General features: G+C 39.4%; 1 protein-coding gene across 9 annotated transcripts in view; it reads right to left on the reverse strand.

Annotated features, from left to right (window-relative positions):
* LOC126427094 (zinc finger protein ZFP2-like) overlaps positions 1 to 13,736 on the reverse strand; it is a 718,966-nt gene that overhangs the window by 346,352 nt on the left and 358,878 nt on the right. For 2 of the 9 annotated variants that reach the window (XM_050089291.1, XM_050089288.1), the window contains 2 exons: positions 11,507 to 11,544; positions 545 to 4,488 (listed from right to left, as the gene is read on the reverse strand). In XM_050089291.1, coding sequence (XP_049945248.1) covers positions 2,976 to 4,488; positions 11,507 to 11,544 — 1,551 coding nt within the window. In that variant the 3' untranslated portion in view covers positions 545 to 2,975. Of the gene's footprint in view, positions 1 to 544; positions 4,489 to 5,522; positions 5,722 to 11,506; positions 11,545 to 13,736 lie in introns of those variants that run through there. The other 7 variants (XM_050089292.1, XM_050089297.1, XM_050089289.1 and 4 more) reach the window with 7 other exon arrangements.

The raw sequence follows: 13,736 nt of genomic DNA on the forward strand, positions 1-13,736 counted from the left end.
TAGTCCGACAATAGTGTAACAACATTACTATAAGGAGAATGACAGAATTTCAAATCGATGCAATTTCATGCCAAGTCACAACCAAAATTTCTTATCGAGTGTGTATGAGAACAGGATCTCACAAACTATAAATAGATCAGCATTCCCTAAATATTTAAAAACCACTTAAGTATTACAGCCCCTATAGCAGCACACTATTATCCTGCAAGAACTATCATGGCAGATACGATCTCATTTCAGTAAAAAGCCACACAGCTGAAAGTGTCGCAAAACTCAAAAATGCCTATCACTTAATAACTGTTTCAAGTTATTAAAAATATAACAAAACTTAATAAACAAAATACCTTACACCAAAAAGAAATTGGTAGGAAATCGAAAAAACTGACAAACAAACAAACAAACATCATTATATATCAAACCAAGCATTAGTGAAAATTTCTGAAAACCTCACATTTACTCAGAGAAATTATGGAAAATACACACTATGAAATCATGTTTAAAGCAGATGAAAGGCAACTAAAATAATCAAATTAAAACAAAGCAATTAGAAAGAAAGCGCATTTAATAAATTAACTTATTACAATAAAAATTATGCATTTGGATTAAATTCATATTCTAGTAACCACACTGAGTTCTTTCAAGTGTGCTTGTTTTTATACAAACAATTGGAATTATTATCTGACACTACATGATGACAGTTTTCCCACTGATGTTTGTACAGTAGTTACATGATATTTAAAAATAGACAAATAATTAAAAGATTTGAGGCATAAAATTAATCTTTGTTAACTCAGAATTATGTACAGAGCTCTGAAATAAAAATATTTTTCACATGAAATGTGTCACTTAAACTGACAATAGTGCATTGGCATAAAATTTAACAAAGCATGAAAATTTGAATTACTACACAAAAGACCCTTCTGTGTCAAGATACACTGTTGATCCAAATGATTATGCCCACTTCCCTAGGAGGAGTGTGTCCTACCCAGTGGCACTGTGTTTATGTCACACAGTAATGAAACTATAACCAGACATGAATGGGTAATCATTCTATTTACAGTATGTGTAAAAAAAAGTGGCATAAATAATCTGGCCAAAGAGCAGATGGTTTTGCCTGGTGCCTGGGTAAGTGCATCTCACAAACAGCGAATCTGGTTGACTGCTCAGACGCTTCTATCATGAGTCTCTATGGAACATCGTTGACAGATGGTGAAACCACAAATTGACAAAAGGTTGTAGGATGCCCATGCATTATCTAGAACAAGGAGATCAGAACCTAGCTGCTCTGTACAGTGGGATAGATGACAATCTGTGTAGACAGGAGAAAATGCTTGAGCAGGCTGAAGAGTTTCAAGCTATTCAGCAGACACTGTTCAACATGAGGCCCCAAGATATACAACCGCTTTGTACTCCCATGTTGATCTAACAACATTGGCGGTTACAATATCAATAGAAATGGGATAATTGAGATTGGACTGCATACCTATAAAGATGTGTCACATGTTGTGATAAGTTACATTTCTTGTGGACCAGGTCAATGGTCATGCCCAGACATCCCATCATCCAGATGAACAATTGTTCAATACATGCACCACACAACAGGTGGAGGAACGTGGAGGCAATGTCATGCTATGGGGGATATTCATATGAGGTGCCAAGAAATAGCTGGTCATAATTGAAAGCACGATGACAGATGTGGAGACCATTAACATTATTGCAACATCTGCATCACTTAATGCTTCATGTATTTCCTGAGAGTGACATCATCTTACAGCAGGATAACTGTCCAAATCACAAGGTCAGAATCACACTGCAATGGTTTGAGTAGCATGAGCACCCACACTGTTGTCTTTCCGACCAAGCTTGTCTCATATCAGATCATGATGAAACGAATGTGGGATGCTAATGCACACGAACTACACTGCAACAAACCGATAGCCTACAATTAATGGGAACTGTGTGAGATGTGTGTACGCATGAAGTCCAATTTACTGCTGGAAAACAAAGAATTAATGACTCCATACCATACAGAATCACTGTTGTATTGCAGTCTGAAGGTGAATCACAACACTACTACACAGATTATAATTTTTGCCTTATCTTTGCATACTTGCCACCGTCAGCTATTTCCTAATGTAGAACTAGCATAGTAAGTTCACATGTGTGCAGATTGTTGATCACACAAATAGCATTACCATTAAGGAGGCTTACCTCAGTAACATGTTTGCATAATCATGACATTTTTTATATTTCTCCATTGTTGAGTTGAATAGCCTGAGTGATAGGTATGTAATAAAAATATTTGTCGCCGCCTGGGTAGTGCATACAGCTTCATGAACATTGAAATGGCAGTTTCTTTGAAATATTTAGTAACATACTGGTACATTCTCTTGAATATGGGGATCTGCCTACTGCATGGAACTTCTACTCATGAGTAAAAGATCTCTCTCAATGCATCAATTTGTGGTAGCCAGATCATTAGAGCATGGAGCATTTACAACAAAAAATTGCAATTCTGTACTTCATAAGTTGTATTTTGCATGCAACTTCTTCCAATGTGAAGCTGCAAAAAATGGATTTCTCATTTTTGTGACCTCTGTAGCACGTATGAGCAATATTCATAACACTCAGTCTTCTTTCAACATGTGTACATGTACTGACCACAACAGTACTTTTTGTCAGTGTATAGTGATAACTGTATCTCGAGGTTACTCTAGTGATCAAAAATTTTCCACAAATACCACAATTGTACGATGATTCACCGGTGTGTAAAAATTATTTCTTGAGATTAACAGAGTGAGACAAATATTTGCAGCAAGTATCACATTTGTACGGGATCATTCCTGCGTGTATTAATTTAGCCTTCAGATGACCCAGTTCTGAAAACGATTTGGCACAAACATGGAATCTGTGTGGTCTCTGTTCAGTGTGTACTATTGTTCCTTGCGACTGCTCCATTAAGGAAACTATTTACCTTAAAGACTGCATTTATAAGGTCTCTTTCCCGTGTGTATTAATTCATGTACCTTCAGAGCGCCAGACTGAGTAAAAGATTTTTCACAAACAGTACATGTGTAAGGTCTCGTACCAGTGTGTATTAAAATATGCTTCTTCATATTGCTCGACGTAGCAAACAATTTTCCACAAACATCACATTCGTGGGGCCTCTTTCCAGTGTGTATTAGTTCGTGTGCCTTGAGATTGCCCGAAATAATGAACGATTTTCCACAAACACCGCATTCGTGGGGTCTCTTCCCTGTGTGTATTAATTCGTGTACCTTGAGTTTGCTCAACCGAGTAAACGATTTTCCACAAACACCGCATTCATGGGGTCTCTTTCCAGTGTGTATTAACACATGATTCTTGAGATGGCACGACTGAATAAACGATTTTCCACAAACATCGCATTCGTGGGGTCTCTCTACTTTGTGTATTAATTCATGAACCTTGAGATTGCCGGACTGAGTAAAAGATTTTCCACAAACGTTACATCTGAAAGGTCTCGTACGAGTGTGTATGAAAATGTGCTTCTTCATATGGCTCGACGTAGTAAACGATTTTCCACAAACATCACATTCGTGGGGTCTCTTTCCTGTGTGTATTAATTCTTGTACCTTGAGATTGCCAGACTGAGTAAACGATTTTCCACAAACAGTGCATTTGTAGGGTCTCTTACCAGTGTGTATTAATGAATGCCTCTTGAGAGTGCCCGACTCAGTAAACGATTTTCCACAAACATCGCATTCGTGGGGTCTCTTTGCTGAGTGTATTAAGCTATGTCTCTTAAGATTACTTAACAGAGTAAACAATTTACCACAAACATCACATTTGTGATTTCTCTTTGCATTTAGCACAGTGTGGACATTAGCATTATCACTTGTACATAAAATTCCATAGTCATGAAATCTTTCGAGTTTCTCTGCAGCTTTTGTAACATTACCTGTATTATGTATGTCATTAAAGGATTTCTTTACAGTTTTCTTGGTTTCCTTGGATGAAGATTTCTCAGTCTGTTCCACAATTCCTTCTCCTACACACTCCAAGGAGATATTGTTTTCATGGTCATCACTGCATTCAGGTTTCTCACTGTTGGCAGCAGATAATGCTTGGTCACCCTCACTCATTCTCAAATGTTCTTTCAGGCAGTCATCAGTGGGAAATACCTCACCACATGACTTACACACATATGCAGGTGCCTGCACACCATCAATGTGGATGAAGATATGCATTATGAGTCTGTATTTTGAAGGGAAGCCCTGTAGGCAGAAACTACAGATAAACTTATGGAATTCCTTTTCCCTGATGCTGCAACTTAATCTCGTGCCACATAAGCTGTCTTCTTGCGAAGTCCGTATTTTCGTATAGTTATAAGACATACTGAAATCTGTTGACTTCTCTGCATCTATCTCCAGCTTGTCATTGACTACTCCTTGATGTAATGTTTCTTGATATGAAATGTCGCAGCTGTCACCAGCACTTTGAATTAAACTGAGGAAGGAGGAAAGAGGTGTGAAATGTTGATTTACATGATACAAAAAAACAGTATTTCACAATCCACAAAATCAGGTACTATAAACAGAAAGTTAAAAATGTATGGGCTTCACATATAACTTATTCAGTAAATGTAAGTGATTTAAAATCCTAATGACATTCGGCCAGAACGATAGAATTTTGTACAGTCCATTCTACCAAAGCCTTGAGAGCAAGTAATGCCAGTAGGTGCATGGTCTACCTGTGTGATATTTGGGTCCAACAATTCCACCTGCAGCTACCCCGTTCCATCACAATGGAAATGGACATCTTTGAGCTTCCCAATGAGGTAATTTGAGTGTGGATATGGCTGTGGGTGCATAGGAGCATGCACATATTATTCTATCCTGATTGCTGCTTCTGATTGTCTTGCTTTTGATGGATTTATGGTTTCAAGTAACCAATGACAGTAAGAAATTAGTTTGCTTTCGTCAAAAACTGAAATTCTGCTGCAGAAGATGGCTATGCAAAGAAACATATTAAGAAATTTTTCTGACTTGAGTTCGCTCATAGAGGCCTAGCCTTACATGCTCTGAACAAAATGATCATGATCTCAATTGTGCTACAGATTGTTGATCACTGTTTTCTTGGGTATACTGCAGATCACATAGTTGTGGTAAGGTTAGGACACGAGTTTAAATTCAAGGACAAAACCTGTCATCTGCCACAGTTTAGTCATAGGTCACTTAAAATCAGCTGTGTTTGTGTGTTGCCTATAACCGAGCAGTAGCTGATAGTGGATGTAGCAACACTGCAGTGGCAAGTGACACATCAGCTATCAAGTAGTTTTAATCAGACTACAGTAAAAGTTTTTTCTTTGTGATTAATAAAAATCTTTGCAGTTAATTACTATATTGCACAGAACAGTTATACGCTCTGTCATTAACGCCATACAGCAGAAATCTTTCTTGAAGAGAAACTCACAGTAAAATAGGCTTCTGCCTAGTATCTCCAGACACTAAGTTATTGTAGAATATTATATCCCACTGACTACAGTAATGTATGCTGAATTTAAAATGATCACATCTTTTGTGTATGCCCTATGTAGGTATATTCCTTATACAGTTGCTTCCACATAGGACAGATTGTAAGAGTAGATACATGGTGTCCCTTAAAGTGGCTGGAAACACCTCCCACTTTCAAAGCTTACAGATGGCATAGATGGCAGGCACTGACTTTCCCCAAACACTCCTATGAACACATGAACACACATACAAATAGTACACAGCCACAATTACACATGTTTCCAACATATTATCGGATTAGGGAAAGCCATTCGCATTCTCAGCATGGAGCAATATCCTTCACATGTGCGCTGGATGTGAGTGCACAGTTTCTTGGATTCTACAGACCAGGTATGCCACATGCTGATCGAACTTTTTGTTGTAATTTGGCTTACAGTTGGTGAGGGCGACATTACAGTAATTATTGTGCAATGTATCATTTTCCCTTGGGTTCAGTAGAAGAGGCAAGATTGCTTTCTCACATAAAGCTGAAGTTTTCCTACTAGTTCAGCTGTTATGTAGCACTACTTGAAAATAAAAAGTAATATCTAGGTTTCTTGTGAGATTACATCCACACTGTCTGATCTATCTTCTTTTCTCCCCTCTGGTGTTCAGATTTGTTCCTGCCTGATACAGCAGTTTTATGGGCTATCACAACAATAACGAATCCTCCTCGTTGCTACTCATATTTCTGTTGAGCCAGCTGATGAAAGAAATTATATAGACAGCTGTTCTGGGCTAAATATTCACTGTAGATGAACAGTATTTGAACTATCACCAAGCTTGGCAGGAGATGAATACTGTGAGTTGACACTTGCTTCCACAACAGGACAAGTGCTCCAACAGTGTGGTGAATCTACCTTGCAATAATCATGGTCTGGCAAGATGTAAGCAATTTTTGAATATCATTAGATGGTAAAACAATCCTCTGTTTGGTCTATGTGGTACTCACCTAAATGACCTTTTGACATGCCCATGTGTGTGGGTTAAAATTATAATGAAGCAGGCTTAGAGATAAGTTGTGAGAAAATAAATAACGGTGCTGAAATAAATTCTAGCACTTTTATTCAGAAGAGATAGCTTATCTCACAACCCACCACAAGATGCTGGCAAAACACATGCGTATTACTGACAATAATATCTCCTACAAATGAAATGATTTGTATATTTTAGGACAATATTAGCAATGCTTCTTGCAAAGAGGATCTTGGCAAGTCAAAACAAAATCTACTGTTATTGTTGAATAACTGCCCTAAGAATTCATACAGCTAGTGTCTGATCTCAGCCCTCACTTATGCCTCACACACAGCAAACAACAGGTTGTCCATCCACCAATCCTTACACCCCCCCCCCCACCCCCGTGTCAACCGGTCAGATACTGTGCCCTGACAGCATGTGAGTACTGGAACATTTATGAAGCGACTCACGTGAAATACAGTGATCTTCTACAACTAAAAAGTTTCATTTACTCTACATGTGCTATCAAACCATGAATGTTCCATTGCAGTATAGGAGTAATTAAACCAATGATAAGCTTTTGTGTTATTACTACATGGCATTAGGGAGATGACAATTTGAGAGTTTTTGCTGTGGAATTTGGTGGTTCCACCACAAAAGCATCAAAGTTTGCATCAGGGGCTGAGTCTACATGTGATTCATGGGATAGGGTGTATGTAGCTGATGCTCTGAAAGTATCAAGTCTCATTATTTTGACAGTTATTGTTTCCTGTATGTTTTTTCTCCAATGAGTGTGGTGGTGGCTTTAGATTTCAAATATTTTCTACCTTGTTCTGTTGGGATAGTGTAGAACATCAAGTAACACCCCTATCAGTTGCCGCAACCCCCAAGCCACCATCAAATGTGTTCTTGAAGACTTTGCTAGGGGACGTTCCAACACTGAATATACCAAGATGCCTCATTGGAACAACCTTCCCATACAAAAGTGAATGACACAGCAAATTGCAATGCTTAAGTTCCTGATACATATGCAGCTTTCTGCTATTTTTCATGGAGTTCTTGTCCTTTAAATGACACAGTGAAATCCCACAACAAAGCTTGTGATATTTGTGACTTACAGCATCATGTCAAGGCTCGTTACATGAGCAGTTACACATGATAACCCTGATGAACTTGAGTTTAATATTATATTTATTAACTGCAGCTTACCATTTTAGTTATTGTTGACTCAGTTCCATAGGCAAGACAGATAAAATGGCAAAACTATCCACAATTGTACAGGCACATATAATTACCAGCTGTGTCAATTATGAAGAAATTAAAAGAATGTGTCAGCTTGTATCTAGATAGAATTTTGAACTGGTGTAAGTATTGCCAACTAACTTCAAACATTAGGATTAAAATAGTGTATTTCACAAAAATGAAAAACACAGTGTCCTATCGCTACTCTCATAAATTCTTGAGTGTAGCTATATGTGGAGATACCAATGGAATCAACACATTGGTTCAGTTGTAGGTACAGCAGTCAGTCCATTGCTATGATACCAAAGAATCCATTGCTAGGATACCACAGAAATCCAATCATGCTATAAAGGTGATGCTTTCAAAACAACTGTGTGACTCGCCTCAAAACATTGCTGAAGGGTGTGTGATGCATATTAAATAGGTCTAACCATAGATATTAATGTTTTACTTCACAGTGCTTTTCAAGGAACAGATGTATATCTAGACATAGCAGCCACACTCATCTGTGAGCATTTACTTGGTGAAAAATGGTAAATGTTTACCATGGATATACACAATAAATGCAGAATTAAATTATTTCCTAAAAATGATTTTGCAACCTCATGAGCCCAGGCTTCCTATACAACAGGTCAAGTGGATACTACAATTCCAACACCAGAAAAGCATAACCACAATTTGGGATGAGAACATATTGTGCCAGGAACAAAGACCTTTACTGAACACAAAGGAAGATCTGATAGTGAACTACAGACAGTATACCAGAATATTTCACTATGCACAGTTTCTTGTCTTTCGAAGTAGCTAGAGCTCTCTCTAACTTGCGAAAGATAATTAAGTCCAGGGAGTTATTTGTCTCTTGCTCTTACTTCTATTAGGTATTATGGTTTTTTAGGGAATAAGATTACTAGGAAAATTATTAACACAAAGTTTAATTCTCCATCCACACTGTGTGCATTGTATACCTATTGACAACATTTGCCCTGTAATTTCACTCTAATTCTGTGATGACAGTACTTTCCTCCTATGATTTGAACACAACTGATCAATATTCATTTTACTGTGATGGCCAGATAGATCACTATCAGTTTTGCTCCCAAATCAGCCAAGTTTTCAGTGTGTGCATTAAGTTCTTTTGGGGAATTGTACTGTGTTACATTTCCCAAATGCAGACATTGGCGATTCTAGGTGTCCTTGGTTAGTAGCTTCTCTCAAGTCTCGAAAGACGACTCACCAATTAAGTCTTCATGGTCTTACTAAAGCTGCCTACAGTTGCTTTATGAAATTTAAGATCATGATGGTGGCCTGTAAACTGTCAATACAACAAGCTTATGTTTCCCAAGCCACATTGCTGAAACAGTATTCAAAGACCTGTTCTCCCCAACATTCATTAATCTGAAGGGGCTGAAACTTGACTCTAGTTTTTGGAAATATAACACTCACCCTTTCCTCTTACTTGTTCTACATGGCAGGACATTAGCTTGTACCCATCACATTGAATTTCTATGACTTCCATGTCACATTCAATTAGAATAGTTAGCACTATACAGCTGCTGAAACTTCACCTGCACTTTTGTTTATTTTTTGTATAAAAGAAGTACACTCTTAAGGAAAAGACACACAAACCAGCTGTTTTATAGAATGTGTTACTAACTCTACTGGTTTTTAATATTTTTACTTAATAATAATGAACAATAATGTACATGTCAAACATCATGCTTAACATGAAATCACTTAAGGTGAACATTTCATTAACACTAGCAAAATATTGGTACGGGCGGTGATGTACATGGTATTATACGTTTTACTGGTTAAAAAATTTCAGTCGGCATGAATTGCAAACAGTTTTCTAGTCTGTTGCATCATTACATTTTTCATTAGACCTGAACTGTCAATGTTTTATCCTAATGTTTCTCTAGCTGACCTTTGTGCATAAAATTGCTCAACAATCACCATCAACAAGGAAAAAAATTATAACAGTAACAGTGTGAAAAACTAGATTCCATCACCAAGTGCCATTCCATGTTGAGATGTGCTTTTACATTCTTTAAATAGGGCCAGTATTAGTAACATTGAGTTCCAAGCAGTAAAAGGGTTGTCATGCAATAGGAAGCACACAGCATAGATCAGCAAGTGAAACTAAGAATTCTGCAGGAAGCAGACCATGGTGTATTGAAAAACAGCACAATTGGCAGAAAGCTTAGACTCAGCAAATCTACATTATCTGCACTTCTTAAATGAAGAGTTCTTAATTCTGCTGCACTGGGTTCCAGGTGCAAATCAAAGTGACTTCACAGAGTTATGTATGAAGATGCAGAACTTTTACAGTGGTTCAGCTGTATGTGCACTTCCAATGTATCTGAGTGGAACTGTAGTCAACAACAAATGAGACTGCAGAAAATTTAGACATTCAAAACAAACTTCAGTTGTTATTCTTGTTGCCTGTGTAAGTTCCAAAAGAGAGGCCTAATTTCATGCTGAGTGATCGGCAATGACATGAATGAAATTGATGAAGGAGCAACCATCGGTCGCATGAATTTGACCAAGTGAGAGAAAAGATTGCTGTATCTTCTGCCAGCAATGCGGACACAGCTACGATTTCTTTACAACTTCTGCCAAGTCAAACCCACAAAATAAAAGGGGACATGTGGCATGGAGGGGCCAGCAGTAGACAACGTTTAACTGCTGTACTTGTCTGTAATTCATATGACATAGATAAACAACAATCTTGGGTCATCAGTAAATCTGAGAAATTGATATGTTTCAAGAACATGTAATTAATGCTTTACTTTGCACCTACTCTCACTATTGGAAAGCTTGGATTGACAGTTAATAATAAATGGTTTCTTTTGCTTTAATATTAACTAATGTAAATGTTCACTTTTACTTAAAATACATTAAGTTGCCTTCTGCCTTTGAATCAAGGCATTACTGCTGCTATGAAGACATTGTATCGCAAGCCACTTGCACAATCTGTATTGCTCAAAACTAGATGGAAACAACAATTTGGGTAGCATTGGATGCAAAAGAAGCTGGGAATCGGTTCTATCAGTTTCCTCATAACACTTACAGAAGTGTTTTAGCAATGCCTGGAACAGCAATATCACTTTGCCTGACAATGGAATATTTTGCAACACATTTCAAATACTGAACCTGATGTACAAACATTTCTGTCTGAGGTGCAAAATACATCACAAGAATGTGAGGAGGACAAGACCATTCTGCCTACCCACCATGAAGTGTTAAATGCCTTTGACAGTTTAGAAAGTTTTGCTTCAACATCTGACCTGATCATTCATTTTACAGAAGTTTTTACAGCTGGCCATGATGTTAGCAAGCATTTTAGTTTCTTTCTGTGACAGCACAACATACTAGATTTTTACTATTAGAATATTATTGAAGTGTAATTTTTTCAAGTTGCAGTACAGTATTTAATGCATTTTCATTTTTGCCGTTTGTGTTGTTATTGCAAACCAATATTATAAATGGGACTGATGTATGGTGTTATATTGCAAAGCTACTTTTTAATCTTCTGCAATAACAGAATAGTAGATATAGTAGTGTTTTCTCTGATAACATGCATAATATTGCTCTAGTCTGTATATACTATATATGTTAAATATATAGAAGAAATAGAACTCCAAAAATGGAACTTTTTAAAAATAACTTCTGTATTTTGGTCCCCAAGGGTTATTGTTTGTTTTCCTTTCACATGGAGTAAGTAAAAATTTATACTGCTCAAAAAAATTCTGCAGTGAATAATAAAAACGTACCTTAAACTATCAGATGCATTTCTTAATGAAGCTGCCACCTGAAACATTACAAAGAATTACTGGAGATTTAAAATTGATGAAACAGTAAACAAATAAAATTGTGTTACCACCCACTAACAGCTGATTGTTCCAAACAATACTTGGAAATAATATTATCAAATAGTGTGTGTGTGTGTGTGTGTGTGTGTGTGTGTGTGTGTGTGTGTGTGTGTGTGTGTGTGTGTGTGTGTGTGTTTGTTTGAGGTTTACGGGCGCTAAACAGCGTGGTCATCAGCGCCCAAACGCATAAGAAACAGGAACACATGCAGTGAAGGGACTAAGACGAACAGCGAACAAGGAGAATGGCTAAAAGACGGAGACCTGACGCAGTTCCAAATCCTCACATACAGAGGCAAAACAAGAGGAGAAGGAACACACTAAAAAGGAAGGGAAACAAGGAAAAGAGAACAGAAACCGAAGGGAAACAAGGAGGTAATCGTGACTGGCAGACCTCTTACCTAAAACCTGGGTGAGCCAGTCACCCAGCAGCACATTAAAACCCTCTCCCTAAAATCCGAGGCAACAAATTGGACAGGACACAAAACCGTAAGACCTTAACTACAGTCGTTACGTCATCTTGTAAAATAGAGGGCGAATCCGGTGGCAAGGAAAGCACCGCCCTCTGGTCACAGAATAAAGGACAGTCAAGTAAAATGTGGCGGACAGTAATCTGGACACCACAAGCACTGCAGATTGGAGGGTCCTCCCGCCGGAGTAAAAAACCATGTGTTAAGGGACTGTGCCCGATGCGGAGGTGAGTGAGGAGAACCTCATCCCGACTGCATGACTGATAGGATGTACGCCATGGCCGCGTGGTGGCCTTGACCAGAATCCCGACTGCATGACTGGTAGGATGTACGCCATGGCCGCGTGGTGGCCTTGACCAGACGCAGCTTATTTTCACCGACTGCCAGCCACTCCTCTTCCCACTGATGCAGAACACGAAAACGCAGGAGGGAGGTAACAGCATGGAGGGGGACGGCACATGCAACAACGTGAGGGAGGGAACATGCATCTTTGGCAGCCACGTCCGCCAGTTCGTTTCCCCCAATACCCACATGCCCCGGCACCCAGCAGAAGGAAACCACCTTCCCCTGCCGTTGCAGGTGGAGTAGGGCATCATGGATGTTCTGGACGACCGTATCCGCTGGGTACAAGTGTTGCATGGTCTGAAGGGCACTCAGGGAGTCAGAACAGATGAGGAACTTAAGAACACATCTCATCTGCTCCAATGCCCACAAGATTGGAGACAATTCGGCATCAAAGATGGTAAACGCCGCAGGAAGCCGTAACTTGAAGACTCGATCAGGGAAAACAACAGCAGAACCAACACAGTCCTCCTGTTTAGAGCCATCCGTAAATACTGGTACATGGTCGGGATGCTGGTTTAAAATACCATAAAATAAGGAGGTAAAAACAAACACAGGAGTGCAGCTCCTCAGGTACTCCGACAAGTCTAAAAGGACGATGGGCCTCTGGAGCAACCAGGGAGGCAGGCGAGTAAAACCTTGTTGTTGGGGGGCCACGCGCTCCACACCAAGGGACTCGAGCAAATGCTTGGCACGAATCCCAAATGGTCTCATTGCCCTGGGACGACTGGAAAAGAGACGTTCCCTAGGCTGTCAGGCAACAGTAGGGTAAGCAGGGGAGGTAGGACAGGCAAGGAATTGACAAACCCGTCGCACCATGAAGAGTTTCCGCCGGATGGCAAGCGGCAGTTCCGCTGCCTCAGCACATAGGCTGGGGATGGGACTGGTACGGAAGGCACCAGTGGCCAGCCTGATACCCTCATGGTGTACTGCGTCAAGAATCTTCAGATACGAAGACCTTGCTGACTCATACACGGTGCAACCATAGTCAAGACGCGATCGGACGAAAGCCCTATAAAACTGCAGCAGACGCGCCCGATCTGCTCCCCAGGACCGATGGCTCAGACACTTCAAAATATTCAGTGCCTTCAGGGCCCGCACCTTGAGGTCTTTAAGGTGAGGCAACCACGACAACTTGGAATCAAAAGTGAGGCCCAGGAACCGCACAGTGTCGCTAAAAGGAAGAACGGTGTCCCTCAGACGCAATTCAGGGGAGGTAAAAAGACATCAAGAACGATTAAAATGAACACACACACATTTGTCTGCAGAAAAGGTAATACCCGTCTTCGCAGTCCATGCCTCTAATCACTGTATCGTAAGCT

This window comes from Schistocerca serialis, chromosome 11 (assembly GCF_023864345.2).
Source record: "Schistocerca serialis cubense isolate TAMUIC-IGC-003099 chromosome 11, iqSchSeri2.2, whole genome shotgun sequence".
NCBI classification, from domain to species: Eukaryota; Metazoa; Arthropoda; class Insecta; order Orthoptera; family Acrididae; genus Schistocerca; species Schistocerca serialis.